The 20,293-nt window shown below is 35.2% G+C and overlaps 1 protein-coding gene across 1 annotated transcript in view; it reads right to left on the reverse strand.

Moving 5' to 3' along the window:
* Positions 1–20,293, reverse strand: part of DIAPH3 (diaphanous related formin 3) — a 217,649-nt gene that overhangs the window by 126,930 nt on the left and 70,426 nt on the right. The window contains exons 17-18 of the mRNA XM_065744007.1: positions 3,409–3,504; positions 2,405–2,499 (exon numbers count right to left, since the gene is read on the reverse strand). Of these exons, the coding sequence (XP_065600079.1) occupies positions 2,405–2,499; positions 3,409–3,504 (191 nt within the window). The remainder of the gene's footprint in view (positions 1–2,404; positions 2,500–3,408; positions 3,505–20,293) is intronic.

A 20,293-nucleotide genomic window follows, 5' to 3' on the forward strand; every position in this document is an offset into this window, starting at 1 on the left:
CAGAATTAAATCTATAAAACTCAGCAAATGCCAAAAGGGCACAGAGGTTCTGAGTACAAAAAAGCACATTTTATATTACGAGTTCATAATCCACTTATTTCTGTCTTGATATACAACATCCACATAACCAGTTATTACCAACATCTTAAATATGCTACAACTCCTTAATTTTTACAGAGATTAAAAGCTCACTGTCTGCTGATAACATGATTTTCACATGTAGAAAAAACAGATCACAAAGCTTTTGAAAAAGTGAAACAGTCAAGTGTTATATGAATGTTTACAATACTGAGCTCCAGGAAAAAAACCTGAAGTAGTAGTTGGTACCAGAGAAGCTGTATAGCATTCACATACAGACTTTGAACTCAGAGAATAATCAGGAGAAAGAACTGTGACTAATTCATAAGGAACATTCCAATAATTGGCCAATGACTGAATTTTATGTTGTAATCCAAATAGAGTTCTTATGACTTTCAAAACTAGATTTAATTCCTAACAGGAGGAAGGAAGAAATTGGAATGAAGAGACACAGATGACAAATACATCTTAAGAGCTCTATATAACAAAAAGGTAGGATTAAGGACAAATATCCAACTTCAAAAATTGTGACATACTGGACAATGTTTACAGATAGACAATCAGAAATGAATGAAGGTAAGACATTTCTCAAAAGAATAAAAATATTAAATGTTATTTTATAAATAAAAACAGCTGCATGCTTGTAAACATAATTATGCTTTCACTTCTCTAAAAATAATGAAATGCACAGAACTACATTTGCATTGGATGCCCAAAAATCAGATCTATGAAGGTTTTTAAAGGCAGAACAGAGACATACAGATGGGTATTATCATTTACTTAGTTACCTCAGCATATATAAAGATAAATACTAGGAATTTTAAGGTAATGAGGCACATGAGTCAAGCACTTTCAAAGGAAGAGAGCTGCCTAAGTGCTTCTTGAAGTTTAAACTTGCATTATGTTGTTTTCAATTACAGAACTGTTTTATCCAGAAACAAGAAACTTGTATTTAATCATTTTTATCAGAGGCCTTACACAAATTTGCAAAGTAAATTTGGAGCCTAAGCCTTGCTAAAATGAAAAAAAAAAATCCTTTTATCAGCAGAGGGGAAGCCTGACAAAATGGTGGTTGATATGGAAGTGCACAAAAAGCTAAGGTGTATAACTGAAATCCTCCATGTGGAAAAAATGGCACATAGTGACACTCCTCAGTGATTGCTGAACGTTTATGGAGACCAAACAACAGATGTTAGTACAGTGAAAGTTGGATTTCCTATCAAGGATACTATCATAGCAGCTGTGACACAGACCCACCTCAGTGGGTGCATTTTTATAAGCACACATGCAGGCACTTGTTCATTGCTAGTAAAATTGTATAGCTAATAGTGGTGACAACTACCACTGAAAAGTAACATGTTGTAGCTGAGAATTTGCTCTATCCAGTAGTATTGTTTGCATTCTTTCTATTTATTTATCCTTAGATACATACCATCAAAATAGAAATAATACCCCACAGAAGAATCAAAGAAAAGGAAGTAAACAATTCTTAGTTTGTCCTCTATTGTGGTTTTCTTTTTAGCTTGTCACAATTGATGGAATGATTGCCACATGTTCACATTGCAGAATGTCATTAATTAACTTCCCATTAATGAGTTGATCTAATTCCCTAGTAGGAAAAAAACTAGGCCCTAAGCAACCTCCTCTAGTTGACCTGGCTATCAGCAAGGTATTGGAAGAGATGACCAACAGACCTTTCTACCCAATGATTTTTTCCCATGGTTCTAGAATAAAGTGTTTCTATTAAAAATAGTTCTATAGAATTCTTTATCTTAGCATCTTTTAAATGATTCTGTGACTAGAAAAACAAAAAGATTTGTGTGTATCTTTTGTCTCCACACAGAATTACACACTGAATAAAATAATACGGAAAAAGAAAAATCTACCCAAATAAGCTTTAAGGAAGAGAAGTGGTCATTATCCTAAGGCAAGACTGGATTATATATTCTCTGAGAGAATAGAAGAGGAAAGACAAAAGAGAAAATGACATAGATTTCAACCAGAGCAACAGACATATGCACTTGAGCCTGATTATTATTTTTTTAATAATAACTAGGAAACAAATACAGCAACATATCCAGTTTAAATAAAAAATTCTGTTGTTAGGTATGAAGAACATGAACACAGGAAATACAGCATATCAACACAGCTACTTTCCTTAAAAATAGCTTCACAAATATAAAAAGAACTAGAGTTCACAGGAAAAAAAAATATTGCAGTGATTTACTAGCCAAACGTTTTATGTTTCAGAGGTGTTTTGGGTGCAAGTACCTATTTAATGAGAAACTTATCCTGAAATACTGTGATGAAGTATCAGTTTCCTTACCTGAATCATGGACTCTGACAGTTGTGTTTCATCTATTTGCAATATCATCATTTTGATTTCCTCATAAGGCACTCGGAAAGATCCAAGGAAAATCGCTAAAATGAAGATTCAACCAACAGTGAAGAGAACAAGACAACAACAATCTTTTTTCTACCTCAGAAATAGGCTATAGCATCTACAAGTCAACAAACACTACATAAAGAAATATAGAGAAAACTAAAATGTATTTTTATTACTGTAATATCCTATAATTTCAACCTTTTCCATTTGTTTGCTATAAATAAAATTCAGCACCGTGGAAGACCACTAGTGATGAGTCTACTCTCAAGAATAATCACTGCCACTGTAATATTTTGTGCACAGATGACAATTACACGTTTCTTGAATGGTCTTTCTTGTGCTTTCTCAAAAAAGAGCAGCTTAAGAAAATTACCACTAACAAACCATATAAGTAGTTAAAATAATAGAAAGATCTTAAACTGTTTATTTCTACAATGTAATCAAATCATTTCCTGTTTTGTTCCTGCCTGTATCTAGTAACCTATTTGTTATACTGCTCCTCTCTGCCAAAATGTTAGCACCCTTTTTTGGTATATTACTAAGACTTAACTATTGCTTTACTCCTACAAAGCACATAAGAAGTGACTATACGTCTCGTAGACATTACTGTCCTTTCCAACTTCCTGCTTAGGAGGCAGTGATCATTAATGAATACACTGACAATAAAACAGATATACAGCTATACCCCATTGTTTAGGTGTATATACAGAAGAGAGTAATCTCAGTCTTAAATGAGGGATGTTGCTTAACTGTTTTCTGGGTCTTTTTATAACAGCTTATTTTAATTCTTACACATTTGAGCTAAAGACCTATTAGAACAAACATAAGCATATTCTCACACGCTTTAAACAAAAAGTGGTTATGAGGCAGTCACACAAATAAAAAAAAGTATTTTTATGGAACATTTATGACACAACTTTGTCACAAAAACAGAATCTACTTACACAGATTCTGTGCAATCTTTGGGTCCAAAACTTTTAATTCTTTGATTCGTTTCTTAATGGATTTCTTTTCTTCAAAATCTTCCTCCTCTTTTTTTACTACCAAAGTAAAGACAAATACATTTACAGTTAACTTTTTTTTTTAGAAAAAACTCCAAGGAATGCACAGTACACTCTCAAATGTAGTACATTCACAAAGTTAAGAACAAAACATGGAATATCCAGACAAAAAAACAGTAGTTTTCCATGTATTGCTTGTTCAAGTTTTTGTTCTTCAGTCAAATTTGCCAGCGTCTTACCTTTCTAGAATCTGTTTTTTTAAGATATAAATTCAGTGAAGATGATAATATTAATTATTAGAATTATCTGAGGATATAAACCCAATTATTAACATACCATTGCAACATACTTCAGTCAACACCTGAAGTTATGTGGCTTTGAAACCAGTTTTGTCTCAAGACTAATTCAAAGAAATTATTTGGAATATAAGTGTATACATACTTATTTATAAATATCTATTTTCTTTACCTCCTCCAAAAGCTTTCTCTTGTATATATACATTATATATATAATCAGCTTCTAAGTAAATATCATAAAGGTAAAGTGACTGCACAAGCATACACTAACAATTGTTGGAATTTCTATCTTGTTCTTTCTTTCAGACAATGTCATTGAAAGAGGATCTTCTGAATACATTATGCAAACTGAACTTATTTCTTATTTAAACATTGTCATAAAAATTTTACTTAAAATAACAGCAAATGTTTGATAATATCTGGAATGACTCTTATCCTGGTAATATATTATGGAAACAAAAAAAGGACAAAAAGTATAATTACAAAAATCTTTCCTTAAATCCAATCTACGATGTTGTTTGTTGTTGTTTTGTTTATTAAACTCAGCACAAACCTTCACTGTCATATGTTATTCACCCAATGTATTACCTAACTATTCTCTAACTGTTCTTTATCTAATTATCTATAACATTTCCAAACTTGTATAGCGAGATTATCTTCACTCTTCAAATACCTCAGTGGAAAATATATAGATTAAGAGCACATACTACTGATTTCAGAAGACATATTTAAATAAGAAGGCTTGTCAATGCAATTTGTTCTCTTGACAATGGTCACATCATTTATTTGCCTGACTCCTTACAGAATAACTCCAGATTCCACTAGAGCACCTGTATGTCTCCCTGACCTTGATCCTGTGCCATCTTTATGTTGGAATCATATTGAAAACATGTAGGTTGCTCCAAAAGTAATGCCTCCTCTTTATTTCCACAGAAACTACCACAGATATAAATGGCACAATAACAATATTTGATTGATAGATTACATAATTAGCTACAAAACACTCTTTTTCAACATAGTCACCACAGTTAGATACGCATTCTCACCAGGGACAAATAAGAGCCTACATGCCACACTCATAAAAAATCAGTACCAGCTGAGATTAATGTTGATGTCACCACTGCTGAAACTCACTACACACTGCCTCACAGTTCTCACATCCACTGTCTGGCCACCACAAATGTTCAGCGAGTACCAACAAATACCAATGCATACAATTTTTTCCGCAAGGAGAAATTCAGTGCACACTATTGCTTCATATGCACTTCCATGTCAAATGATGTTTTGCCAGAGTGCTACCTTTTGCACAGCAATAAAATTTAATGAAGCACTGGTGAAAATGGTCAGCTTCTACTTCCATACCACAAACATCTGCCTATGATGCCATGGGCTAACATAATAAAATAGGAGGCATTACTTTCAGTGCAGTCTTGGTAATGCGTGTGTAGGCTGGAACATAAAGAATCGCTATTTTAAAGGAAACAAATTAACAGAATGGCTTGGGTTGGAAATGATCCAATTTCAACCCCCCTGCCATGGGCAGGATTGCCACAGATCAGGCTGCCCAGGATCTCATCCAACCTGGCCTTAATTAAATGCTTCCAGAAATGGGCATCCACAACTCCTCCAAGCAACCTGTTCCAGTGCCTCCACACCCTCTTGAATAAAAAATGTCCAATTAATATCTAATTTAAACCTCCCCTCTTTTAGCTCGAAGCCCCTTGTCCTATCACCATCAGACCATGTAAAATGTCAGTCTCCCTCCTTTTATAAGCTCTCCTGAAGTACTGAAAGGCCACAATGAGGTCTCCCTGGAGCCTTCTCTTCTCCAAGCTAAACAAGCCTAGCTATGTCAACCGTTCTTCAAAGCAGAGGTGCTCCAACACTTTGATCATCTTTGTGGCCCTCTTCATGACCCACTCCAAAGAACTTCACATCTTTCTTGCATTGGGAGCCCCAAATCTGGACACAGTACTTTGGGTGGGGACTCACAAGGGAAGAGTGGAGGGGAACAATCACCTCTCTTGCCTTGCTGGCCACCACTCTGTTGATGCAGCCCAGGATACAGTTGGTCTTCCACACTGCAAGAGCTGTCTGACTCATGTCGAGCTTTTTGCTCACCAGGATCCCAGTGCCTTTTCAACACACCTATTCTCAATGAGTTCCTCTTTCAGTCTGTACGCATATCTGGGATTGCCTACTTCTCAAGCATGTCCAGATCCAGGAATGCTATCCAGAATCGCACTCCTTCTTTCTATTGTGCCAAAGGCACCAGCTACTCTCATCAGCAAACTTGCTGAGTGTACAATCAATCCCACTGTCCAGGTTGTTGATAAAGATGCTGAAGAGCAATGGTCCCAAGATTGATCCCTGGGGAACATCACTTGTGACTGGACTCTACCTGGACATAGATCTGTTGACCCAAACTCTCTGGCTGCAGACATCCAAGCAATTCTTAATCCACTGAGTAAGCTACCCTTCAAATCCATATTTCTCACATTTAGAGAAAAGTATGTGGTGTGGAACCATGTCAGAAGCCTTACTGAAATACAGGGATATGACATCAGTGGCTCATTCTTCATCGACCATCATAGAAGGCCACAAGACTTATCAGGCACAGTCTGTCCTTAGTGAAGCTGTGCTGGCTGTCTCATATCACCTCCACATCTCATATGTGCCTTAACATAGCTTCCAGAAAGATCTGCTACATGATCTTCCCAGGAATGTATGTGCGGCTTACCAGCCTATGACTACCCAAGTCTTCCTTTCTCCTTTTCGTAAAAATGAGAATGTTGTTTCTTTTTTTTCCAGTCCCTAGGGGCTTTGCCTAAATTTCCTTAACAGTGTCACTAAAAAAAGTGAAATTACCTGAATTTTCTGAAACTTGACCTGGTAGTCTTGAACTAGATACTAGTAAAAGCTGATATAGAAAAGAATATTTACCTTTTCCAAAAGTAAAAAACAAAATATATGAACTACAAGTCTCAAATCTGAGATAATACACAAATATACAATAATTAAAATAAACCACAACCTCGCAAAAAGCAGCAAACTTCCCAGAAGTTAAATACATTGTTTTAACTCTCAACTTTGATGTCAGAAACAATGCTGCACATGAACTACTTCCCTCTGGAATTTCACCATGAAAGAGGTTATGCACAAAGTTACAGTAATATGTAAAGCATCTCCACCCTAAAGTAAAATATGTAAGTATAGGAATTACTTACTCTAGGAACTCATTTGTATATAGTTATCCAAGTATGCAACAAACTAAATTACTGCAAACTTACATGATATTTCATCAGGAGAATTCAGGTCACATCCTTATGAAGTTGCCAGCAGAAAGAAGCAAAGCATACATATTACTTGTCTTTCCCACAGGAAATTTTGCACTTTCCAGTGAAAACTGATACCTACTATCGCCTCTAGAAATTTTTAGCTAATTTGCTTACTAATTTATAAGAAAGAAGAAAAAAAACAACAAGAGACAAAACTATTACTTATTTTCAACAAGAAAAAGAGGGAATAAGGCTAATGGAAAAAAGAAACCACTTAAAACTGAGTATAAAGATCTGAATATGTGAAGTAAATATCTAGATTAACAGGAAGTCAAAGAAAATAAGTAATTAGGGCACTGGAGCAGGGAGGAAAGTATATATGAGACTGAAAATGAGAAACATCTGATTACACTGGAAATAGAAGTAGGTGATTATCAGAGGAAATAGAGGTAAAACATTCTTATTTTAAAAACACAACAATCAAACCAGGGACTCTCAAAATGTCACGACTTCTGAATATGCACCACAGTATTAAAACATTAACTCTTTTCAAAATCAGATGTCTTATTTCACATATTATGCACCTAGAAGTTAATGTCACATAACAATAACAGCATATTCTTAAATTTTCTTTTTATATGTTATGCTTATAACGTGGACATACACTCAGCTTCAGCAATAGACTTGTATCATTTTTTGTCAGTAGGAACTCATCTGCCATATCAGGATGGGAAACAAAAGTAGAATGAATGTTCATATTTTATCTCACATCCCTCACAGTTCCAGTCACAGTTCCTTATTTCTACATTTTCATGTCCTTATTAACAAAACAACAATTGAAAACTCCTGAATGTGTAAATAAAGAAATAGCTTAAATGAGTTTTCTCTCTTAGACTCTACTAGAAAGGTTGCGTTTATTGTCTTTTTCAAATGTGCATCCATAGAGACATTCAACTGTAGATAACTCCCTGTATATGTGACAATGCTCTATATGAAATCAGCCTGATGGGAGTGGTGAGAGGAACATTTCATAAATGTGATGTTGCAGCTGGAAGCTTACAGCAGTGTTTCATGACTATGCAGACTGAATCCTACAAGAATATGGATAGTTTTACACAAAGCTTTTCTGTGAATCAGCTACTTTTTCATCATTCTAAAGGAAGACATAGAAGGATGCCCACTCTATTAACTTGTATAAATAAACAATCTACGTAAGAAAATGATTGAAAATATAACTACAATTACTTCAACTCTCATGCATATTATGTAAGTGTAATATACTGATACTTTTTCTGATACCTCTGTAAAAGATAAATGCAATTTCAAACACCTTTTGAGATGGTTTCATTACCTAGCCTCTTTCATATTACTTAATCCAACCACCACATAAAATAAAGTGAAGTACCTCAGCTTAAAATCTTAAAGTTGCTAGCGCCAGGACAGGTGCATGCATCCTGTCCACTGAAATACTGTACAATTGTGTCTTGACCAGGTGGATGAACAGTAAAAAAGGTAACAAAGAGGTAATTAAGATGAAATAAAGCCCTTGTTGGCAAGAAAACACAGTAATAACTGGCACAGGATGTCACATATGACAACTAGTACACTGACAAAAGTAATTAATGAAATGGACTTGTGTTTGGGCATTCAAACTTTATCCCCTCTTTTCGACCAATGAACACTGGAGTTTACAGTTAAAAATTAAAAGTACTATTAGGGGGAAATAAGTCAAACAGATAAACTAATTCACTTGGCAAAGTTTTTTAAAGCAGAAGTACAGTCCTCAGTTTATTATTAAATAATAAATGTTATCATAATGACCAAATTGTTTCTAAATACTGTTAATTCAATTAGAAACCAGTGACACTCATGTATTTTTAATGGTATCTAATAAACTTTAAAACTAAAATTCAACTCTAAAATAATATCTCTGAAGAACAACTGCTTAAAAAACTGTGAGAAATATGGTAAAAATAAATTAATCTTTTTTTTGAGCTCCAACTTGAACACCTGCTTGGCATCATAGTAGAACTGACAGTGTTAGCCAAGACAGACTCAACACCTGAAAGGACTTAAAGATTCTGTAGAAGAGGAAAAAGGCAACAGAGATGAGCCTTCTGCTACAATAGGGTGGACTTAAAATGGAAAATTAAAGCATACTGTTCCCACCGGCAAAATTATTTAGAGTTTAGTTCTAGTAGATAGAACTGTCCTGCTGTTTTCAAGACCTTTCTAAGATTCATTCCTACTATCTAGATCCAGCTGACTGGGCTTAGAAGGTCAATGCACTTTTTATGGCAGAAGCCAGGTAAGACAGTTGCATTTGAGGTGAGCACAGACAATCCAAGATGCACAATGTTACCATCTACACTATGAAACAGTATAACAGCCACTAAGCTCATCATTTTTGAGTCCAGTATCTGGCAGTATTGAACCACACAACAGTAGTGGAGAATGAGCCAGCATAGACTACAGTAAGTGCAACAGGGCAAATGAAGTAACAAGATTCAGATACAGAAAACAATTAAAACCATAACTATACTGTTGTCTCTGAAAGACACATCAGAAGATTAACTATGCCTTGTCGGATCCAAAGTCAATCTCTTCCACTGATCAATAAGATATGAAGGAAAAAGTATGAGAACAAATAAAATATGTTCCTTTGGAAGTCTCCATATATTTACGTTTCAGATGTTCCATTCCAAAGCAAAAGCTTTTCCTTTAATAATCCTTGACATGCTGTTCTTCCATGGATCTCTATAATTGCATTTTATATCTATTATATTTAAAATATTTATTAAGTTCTTCAGCAAAGAACTCCTATTGTTAATATACACTACACAAAGAAAGACTTTCTAATTTTTTTTTTGCAGTAATCTTCATCAGTTTTGCTATACCTTGACCACAATTAAGAGGAATCAAAACCGTACAAAAACCAAATACATAGGATGGAGACAAAGCCTGGAGATGCACAGTGACATATTTCTTTTTTAAAGAATCTCAGAATCATTAAGGTTGGAAAAGATTTCTAAGATCATTTAGTACAATCATCATATTTTGTTTTCTACTTGCTTTTTACCCTTATGGAGACAGAAAAGATTTTTTCAGTATATCAATCATTAATTAAATTAATTAATGTGACCCTCATTTATAATTTTCTAGAATGCATCCACCACTGATATCAACTTTGACAATCACAGATCCCCAAACACCTCATAAATCTTTCTAAAAACTGCCACTGCATTTTCTGTCTTGCTTCCTTCTTACAGTGGCATGGGTTCAAACTCTGATTTAGACAGTACAGTTCATAGCTCAGCCTTGGAGCTGTTTCATCCTTCAGTTCTCTTAGAATACTTGGGTAAAGACCAGCTGGTCCTAGCAATCTGTTACTGTCCATTTCTAAAATATCCCTCTACTGTCAGCACAAGTTGGGATACTTCTTAGAATGCAATGTTTGTCTTGACATTCTCTCCCCACAAAAAAACTAGTTTTCAGGCAATTTCATTATTACATGAACTGAAATAATTTTAAGCTTAAGCATTTGGAAGTAGGAAAGAAAGGAGCTATTCAAACTCTCTTTTTTTTTTCCTTTGGACGACAGATAAGAAGCAGTAAATTATACTTTTCTATTGCATTTTCATTAAATCTTTACTCATGCTCAAATTTCTCTAGTATGAAAATTTTAAAACCTTCGCACTAATTCAGTAAAGCAGTAAGAATTGGGAGAGCATTAGGAAACATGCAGAAGTCTCTGGAATTTAAATAACATTGTACTGTTAAATAAATCTGAATGAAAAAGGGAACACTCAAAGACATGCCTTATGCTTCTTAAATGGAGTATATATTAAGCATCATTAATGTGCTGCAATACTTCCCTATTTTGTTGCTACAGCAAATACTTCTTTCCCTAATTTCCCCCAAGGTCAATATCAACTTTTTCAATATGAACATTTAAAAAAATACAAAAACTCAGGCACATGAAGTCTAAAGTTTTCAGCTGTGGACGACAAAAAACAGAATGCAAAGGAAGGCAAAATATAATAATATTAATACATTTGTTCAACACAGACTGCAGTAACTGAAAAGTTAGTGGAATTGTCCTAAATTTCCTGTTTAAAGCTCATTTCCCCTTAAGTATGCAATTCTTAAAAAAAAAAAGAAAAGAAAAAAAGAGAAATTATGCTAGTCTGCAGAATAATAATTGGAAAGTCTTAATTATTCACTAAATTTATTTAATTAGCAAGAAAAGTTGTTATTATTCACACATATACCTTGAAGTAGAAACAGAAACAAGTTAGAATATTTTTCAAAATAATGAAAAGACTGACTTCAGATATAAACAATGGCAGCATTCAGTGGCCAACAATTTCATTCCTAAGACTTAATTCCATTCAGAAGTTTAGAGGTCATCTAGCCTATTTCTGCTACTGGACACATTGCATGCCTACCAGTTAAGATATTAATTTATGTGTACTTTCAGGTCCATATTAATTTCTTTTTTTCTTTGTTCTATGCAGTGCAATTATACAGGACATGAATTAATTTGATTTTTTGTACTACTGCCAGTCTTCAATGTTACATGCAGCTCCGACCTAACAGATGAAAGAAATTTAGAGGATTACATTTCTACAGCAAGTTTCAAAAAGCTACTCAAGAAGTCTGCTATATATCTACAGTAGAAGTACATATTTAAAAAAAAAAAGTATTGTTCTGACAGCAACATAACAGACAAAGCTGAAAGTATCTATTTTGAGATGTCAGTTTGCTCACAAGGGCCATTTTTAAAAAAGAGAAGTGAAGTACTTTTTGCAGTGCACATCAACTACAAGTCCCTTGCTAATATACTCAAACCCAGCTTTCATAATGAAAAAGATGGACAGTTTTCCTATCTAGGCCACCTTAAGCATATCTCATTTGAAATCCACATAATTAGACCACGAGACATCAGGAAAAAATGTGCCATCTCATCCACAAATTTCTTTGCTTTCTTACAGCTTACATACATTTCTCCACTCATCTAGTAAAAATACAAGTTTAAACTAAATGTGTAAATGTCTACATAACAGAGAAAGAATCATTTTGATTCTCCCTCTCACACACAGCTCTTCTCCCAGCTGTATATTCCTGCCACTATGAAAAAGCTCATACAGGAGTCTGGTAGAACACATATGAAACATGAAAGAGACACCAGTCATGCCTCTTCTGGTTAGTAACAACAAAGTGATGTACCCACCCCGCTGCAGAGCGGCATTACACAATTGCAGTTTAGCAGAAGCTGGCATTGTTCTTGAAACAGCCTTTTTGACCCTTTTTTTCCTGACACTGTATATTGACCAGCATGCATTTATCCATAGAGTGAATGCCAGAAGCTGGTTTTCAACTGTAGCAATTCCCTGCCCAAGTTCACTGCATGGTACATAGACACTTTTGTCAAACAGGAAAGACAATGAGACTCCCTCATCAGTGTAAGACTTAAACTAACCAGGACTCTCTACGTCTACAGCTAAGTCAAAGGCACTTCTGACAGAAAAATGATTCAATTAAAACCTCATCTCCTTCCTTTCAACTTTGGTTTTAATTTAACTCCATAATTCACAACGTGTTGTTTAGTCTTGCCAGCACTCAGCTCTCAAAACCATTCAGTGTTTTACACCATACTCTTGAAAACGAATGATACCTGAATATACTCACAAAAAAGACAGCTTAGATTGGTTATTATGTAAAGGTCATTTCATCACAAAACACAAACCATGTTATTTTTTAAGTAGTTTCATTAAATTGATTTTCAAAGTGTACGCCATGTGTTCTGAAGCTATTTTTAATTCTTTTATTAACCTCCAATCTCACCTTAAAACAATTGGAGATCATTTCAACAGGGAAACACTGGATCAGGCTTTTAATTTAATTCATCAAGTGACTGCACACAAAAAAAAAAAACAAAAAAAAAAAAAACATGGGAACAACAGAGATGTGTTAGTGCAAGGGCAGGAATGAATTAATCTGACACATGAGGGGCAAAACTTACTAAGCTAGCACTGTTAGTGCCATATAGCCCAAAAAGGTGAAGACAGGACTAACCTGACAGCAGACTGAATGTTAAGTTGTGAGAAGAGCAAGAAGTATATAGAACAATGAAATAAAAAGGGCTGATGGGAGAGAACAATTGAAACAGGATTAATAAGGAAAAATTAGGGTAATCTGAAAGAAACTGAATGAGGAAGCTACAATGAGCAGGTACACTTCCAAGCTATGCAGACAGCAGGAGGCCAAGGACATCACCGATGACAGTGCTTCCTCCCCAACAGCCCATCACACCTCAAACATCCTAAATTTCTGCTTAAACACAAACACCAGACACCAGCACATAACAAGGCACATCAATATCTCTAGCTCTCAAAGATGAGAGACTGACAACTACTAAGTGGAAGTATGATGTATTCACTTTTTATATCTGTATTAAATTCCAACTTCAAAATACTGATCCTATTTTCTCTTCACACAATAAATGTGACATAACCCTCTGATATAGTTGATTGAAATCGATCTCCAGTTTAAATTTATTCACAACTCTTTTATACCTATTCCTCTTAATTTAAACAATTTTTCCCCCATCCTAATGCTCTTTTAAAAGAATAAAAGAAACATCTTGGCTCTACAACATGATCTTTGCTTTCTCTTAATTAGAGAATTCAAATCCATTTTAATCTCTTCACTTGATGATACCAGCAGCTTCTGTGCATCTGTGATTTAATATGAATTGCGACTGGGACGTAACTGAAAAATCACATTACATGCTGACTTGTGAAGATATTAATGACAGTGTTTCCCTACTGGAAATGAAATCCAGGACCTGTCCTACTCTTTTTCCCTTGGCTTTTTTGTTTTGGTTTTGTTTTTTTTGTTTTTTTTTTAATAAATAACTGATTTATACATAACATAGGGATACACAGATATGTGTACATAAAGACTAAATCAACAGCTCCAGTGTTAACTGTTCACCCAAAGCTTGTGTTCAAATTCAGGCATAAGTACTTCTTAAATTAGGCTCTGACAACAACAAAAAGGAGTAATTAAAAATTAGTTTACTTCTGAGAGCTTCTTTCTCTGATTATTTATTACAAGTTTTCTACTTCTTTGTGGCACACACATGCTTGCACTCTCATTCTCCATTCTCAAACACCACTATTTTTCTTTCCCCTAGTAAGATGTCAGGTAGCTATTTCAGTTCTCCATAACATATTAAAAGATTGGTGCTAGCAAGGCTACATAAAGATAATAAGAAAAATTGTAATGACTTCTGTAAAAAAAGGTCACAACTTGTTAAGCTTACCCTACTGAAGTTACTCTTCCATCCCATTGTCTGCATACTCCTCATCTATTTCCACACTACTTGTTTCAAATACAGATCTTAGGACCAAGTAGGATGACGCTGTCCTGGTTTTGTCAGTATTCTGTATCATAATGTCACGTGGCAGGCTGTTTGGTGCAGAGACACAGTGCACAGTGGAGCTGTAATTCATGGTCCTGTGTTTGCTACCAGTTTCACATGAGTTCCAGCTCTCCAAGAGCTACTATTCCCAAGAGCCTCCTCTGCTCCCTGTGTGATCTCCGACTGCAGGTGATGGGGTGAAGGGCCTGCTGGGTTCAGGCAGCACAGTAAGCAGCACAGTCACAGCCTTCCTCAATCTTTCTTATTGTTATCTTACATTCTTTTACCATTTGTAGTAAACTTCTTATTTTCCCTTATCTTAATTGGGTCATTCCTCTTTTCCTCTCCCAGAAACGGGGAGAAAGGGGCCCCTTTCCCCTGTTGCACTCAAAAGAGTGACAGATGCTGAATACCAGGCAAAGGCAGCAGCATTACTTACTAAAATTATTATGCTATCCACCAAAAATTCTGTTTGGATAGCTACAAGCAAAGTTACAGATTAAGATTTGTATAGAAAAAAAAAATAATATGGTTCTTCCTTTGCTCATCATGTATGGCATATGAATATCCTGAGCTGGTTTGAAATGCATTAACTGGAACAATATATTTCAGAACTGACAGACTTAAAATAGCAAAATTTGACAATCGTACTTAGCTTTGTTACAAATTTGAATTTAATTATGAAACCACTATTCAACCAACTTTTCAACTGTGGTATTCTGATCTCTTTCTATCTGATAATGCCTCTGAAGTCTGCTATCACAAAGTTCATTCCTCTCTACATATGTACATCATTTTGAGACTACGAAATAAACATTCCTCAAACTGATCCCACAGAAACTCTAATATCCTCATAGTCCTATGCATCCTTTTTTAACTTTACACATCTCTTGAACTTAGCTATTTCTACAAATCTTTTACTAATACCACTCTGTATCAGTATTATCACAGAGACAATCCTACTGCAGTTCAGAGATCAAATCCATCAGTGATGCTGCCCTTAAATAAGTTATCATCTTCTCAAAAGAAATCCAATTCTATTAACTGTCTGGTAAAATTTATTATTCCTATACTGACTTTGCTCCCTTTGTTTTTTGTACACTTACCTCTATATTCATAGAATCACAGAACAGCTAGGTCTTGAACAGATCTTAAGAATCATTCAGTTCCAAACCCCATGCTATGGACAGGGACACCTTCCACTAAATCAGGTTGCTCAAAGACCCATCCAACCTGGCTTCAAACGTGGCCAGGAATGGGGCATCCATAGCTTCTCTTGGCAACCTGTTCCAGTGCCTCATCCCTCTCACAGTCAATAATTTCTTCCCAATATTTAACGTAAGCCTACCATCTTTCAGTTTAAAAATATCACTATATGTGCTTGTAAAGAAGTCCCACTTCAGCTTTCTTGCCAACCCACTTTAAGTTCTGGAAGGCCACTGTAAGGTCTCCCTGGAGCTGAAGAAACTCCAATTTTCACATAATGTCTTTATATGACAAGTGCTAAAGCTCACTGATCATACTCATGGCTCTCCTCTGGAACTGCTCCAACAGGTCTATGTCCTTATGCTGGGGAGCCTCCAGAGCTGAATGCAATACTCCAGATGGGGCTTTGCGAGCAGAAAAGAAGGGAGAATCATCTCCCTTGCCTCAAGTGCTTCTTTTGATGCAGGCCAGGATATATCTGGAATATTGTTTAATATAATTTGGAGGAAAATCCTGCTCACTCATTCCGTGCATCACTGATAGTGGTCTAATAGATCTATAACACAAACTTTTCTGTGATTTTTGAAAGTAGTTTATTTAAAAAAATAACACTAAGTTTTTTTCCATCAAAAACATACATTAAAAAATACTTGTATTACTATAAACCACATTGCAATCATGGTTAAAAAAACTATGTACACCAATCCTAATAAACATAATGAAATAGATTTCAGAAAATATATAATTGAATAGAGAAAAGAACAATAATGTTCTAAAGTATAAACTAAATCTAATGTCTTCATGTGCACAAGCAATCTGAATATCAGGCTGGAACAAAATTTGCCTTCAGCCAGCATTTTTCATGGCTAAATTAAGACCTGTCAATCAGCACATCTGTTTGTGTGGTCTCATTACAGAACATTGCCTCAATCTCAACAGTCATAGTAAAGAAAGCGGACAGCATAACTGTATCTACTTAACCTTCATCAACCAGCATTCATGCACCCTCATTAATTTTTTTCATCTCACTTTCAAGCATGACATGGTTCATACCAGAACAATAACTTGCTGATAATTGTTCAAGACAACAGCTGGACAGGAACAGTGCAGAGGTGATCTTTCTTATAGATTATAAGGTGCCTCAGTGAATTACAATTAGTTTAAAAGTCATCTGTCCTGTTCAACAGCTTCGAAAAGAAGACATTTCATTAGCAACTAAAGAAATCCTATCATATTTTAGGCTTTAATGAGCCAATTGCATTGCACTATCTAAGAAAAGATTTTTCTGCAGAACACATGACAATTTTTCACAAGTCACAGCTCACAACTCAGTAAAAGATGTCATACAAAATTACATCACGTGAAATAAACTAAAGCTGCTTAGCTTATCATTCATTATCTTCTAATTCAGGGACTAATAAAATCACAGCAATTATTTATAAATCTTCCAAATTACAAACCTTTACAAAACAGCCTGATGGTAACATTGTACTCTTTTGAAAGAAAATCAGTAACATATTTAAATGGGATATATGAGTATTCAGATAATCGAATACATAATTCTGAATAATTACAAAGGAAAGCAACTAAACATATATTTGTATAACTGTCTGGATAATTCTTAGTTCTCCTAATATTTTCTTTTCACCAATGGCATAAATGAAATATGCATATGTATATATATGTATTATTTACTGATAGTTAAAAACAAGTAAAACTGTTCAAACAGATCTTTAAGATTTAAAACAAACAAACAGAAAAACTTGCAGATGTCTGTGTCTGTCAATGAAGGTTCCTACGCTGATAATATTCCTAGACTCTTTCACAGGAACCACTTCAGTGTTGCCTTGTCTCTTGCTGTTCCCGACCCAAAAGACAACTTCTTAAATGTCAGAAGACAATTTTCTCTCTATTTTTTGAGGAAGTTGCTAAATGCATGGGGCTGCAGCAACAGCTTGAGAAATGCATGCATAAAGAACGTATGATAAAGGTAAGGTAAGGAACTCATTATTAAAAAAAAGAGAAAAAAAGAAAAAAAAGAAAAAAAAGGCTTGAATAAGTACTGCTGAAAACAAAGAAAGAACATAATGCCTAACATTCTGAATCAAACAGTGACCTTCAAGAAACAGAAAAGAGTTCAGGTATGGTTTAAAACAAGTTGTTTATCAGTGAATTGTTTTCTGTAGAATCCATCTCCCAGTGGCAGCATGGAGGAAAAAAAAAAAAAAAGCAGAATACTGTGATGGCAGTATTACTTTGAAAAAGAAAAGGTATTTGTCAGTATCTGAAATTCTTTGAGATCTGTTATCCAGATGGACATGCACAGTTAGAATTTCCAGCATGAGTGCACAAATACACCATAGTATTTTTGCCACTGCCATTTCTCAAGGCACACCATAAGTCATCATGATAAGTCTACACATCTCTCTCCAAACCTGGGCATGCTGCCATATATATATATGGTGTATGATCTTTCTCTTATCCTCACAAATTTTGAAATAGAAAAGATTACACACATGCACACAGATAACATAGCTCAATGAATTCCAGTTACTAACTCTCCCCTTGAATAATTGATTATATTCATACTGTGGGTAATCAGAAGTTCTACTCGTACATTATCATTATTCATCACACTCATACATCACATTTCATTTACCTGGAATAGTGCCCTCGAGTTTAACAGAATAAATACCACTCTTTCAAAAACAGTATGATGCTTAGAGATCAGCAACAGAGTAACTGGTAAAAGCATAAAAATGCTTGCAGCGACCAACAACCATGTTATTATCATGAAGATTTCTCCATATGGCAATCAATGCTTATTCATCCTAAATCCCACTCGTTTTCCTTGTAACACTGCCTGATTAACTAGTAAATTAAGCTCTCAGGGTCCTCTCCAGAACTTGAAACATTCGTTATGGATTGCCCAGTGCAAGGCAAGAATGAAGAGCTACCTAGAATTCTTCATTTTAGTTGGTGGTGTTTTTGTTGTTTGTTTTTTTCATCCATCTACTTTAGAAAGTTTTCACAGCCCTCTTGAGCATTTTTAATCAATAGTTATATTCAAGTTTTACTTTAACCTCACTTATCTGCAACTTCATGGTAAATGAGATGAACAAAGTAAAGTCAAATGCATTCAAATAGTCTTAATTACTGGCTAATGTACAAGTCCTGAGCATGACCTGCAGTGTGCCCAAGGGATGACAGATTATATACTCACAGAAGGTACATAAGGTGCAAGCTGGTATTACAGAAGGGTTACACAAGGAAGAAGTGTCCTTCCATGAACAAGAGCAACTGAGAGAGGACTCTAGCATGCTGCAACATATTGGGAAGCACAGCTGAATACCTCAGCAATCCCAAGGAGGTTCTTATGTTTCCCATACGTATTCTGGCAAATAGGATTGCAATCAGGTCACTGCCAACTGTTTTACAGAAGATGGAAGGTGAATGCAATCACAAGTAACTTTCTCTACCTGTTCTATTTTCTATGTTCAGACTTCATCAGTCTTGAAGTACGACCAGTGATGCGAAGATAAGCACCCACAGCAATTTTACCTTGACAGACTTTGGTGAGGAAATTTCAGAAAGAAACCACACCAGAAAAAAATGTAGTGAAAAAAAAATAAGTTTGTGGGCATTCTTGATGGAAGTACTTTTCTCTATGCATGGAATAAAAACTTCTGTGCATGTAAAAACAAGTGTCAAGGCACAATCCATAGATTAGCAAGGGCTTAATGTTACCCAAAATCACATACCAAACAAATGAGAGAGTAGTATGCACTCATTTAGAGAATTTTCTGTTTTCTACCTTCATATATCAAGACTTTTAATATTACACAACCATAAGTGGAAGTTCTTTATCAGCCTTCTCTCCCTCCTTTCCACTGGAATAGATACAGAAGGCTAAACAACTCCAGGAGAGAAAGTGACCTAAACTCTGCCCACAGCCAAGTACACACCTCAGAGATCCAGACTGGATGGAGATGTTCATAGTTCAGACCTAGAAGCTCTGAAAATAAGTTTCTTTTTCATTTTCTTTTGGATAACAAGCTTCAGAGAATTTCGCTTCTTAATGCTAAACTCAGGCTAAGAACAGATAATGAGACACTGTGTTTGAAGAAAACATTTACTGTCTTATTTTGTAATCGGTATATGGGCTTTAATAGAGCTGCTTTGATTGACGTTCAATCAATTCAGGATGGTAATTCCAAATCACGTAGTGATCTCTTCTACCTAAAGCATTAAGTCTTCATTTCTCAGAAATGAAACAGGAAGTGGTTGCCTTTCCAAACTTATTCAGCAGTTGGATCCAAAACGCATTTTGCCCAGCCAACTTGAACAGGAATGCAGCTGTGCTTACACTGCCATATTACAGGAAGAAGAGAGGCTACACAGCAGTTACCCACTTCAAAGTACAGGCTTCAATTTTTTTATGACTAATATGACAAAGTTCACTCTAACATAGTGGGTGATAGCCAGGACTATGCTGTATCAGACACTGAAGAAATGTAAAACTATACTCCTAAAGCTTTCCAGTCATTTTTAGATGTATTTGTTCCTACAAAGCTTCAAGCATTTGAAGTAGCCATTAAGCACAGCTCAAAAAAAGACTT

Source organism: Cyrtonyx montezumae, unplaced genomic scaffold (assembly GCF_038088225.1).
Source record: "Cyrtonyx montezumae isolate F1298 unplaced genomic scaffold, pur_monq_1.0 scaffold_3, whole genome shotgun sequence".
NCBI classification, from domain to species: domain Eukaryota; kingdom Metazoa; phylum Chordata; class Aves; order Galliformes; family Odontophoridae; genus Cyrtonyx; species Cyrtonyx montezumae.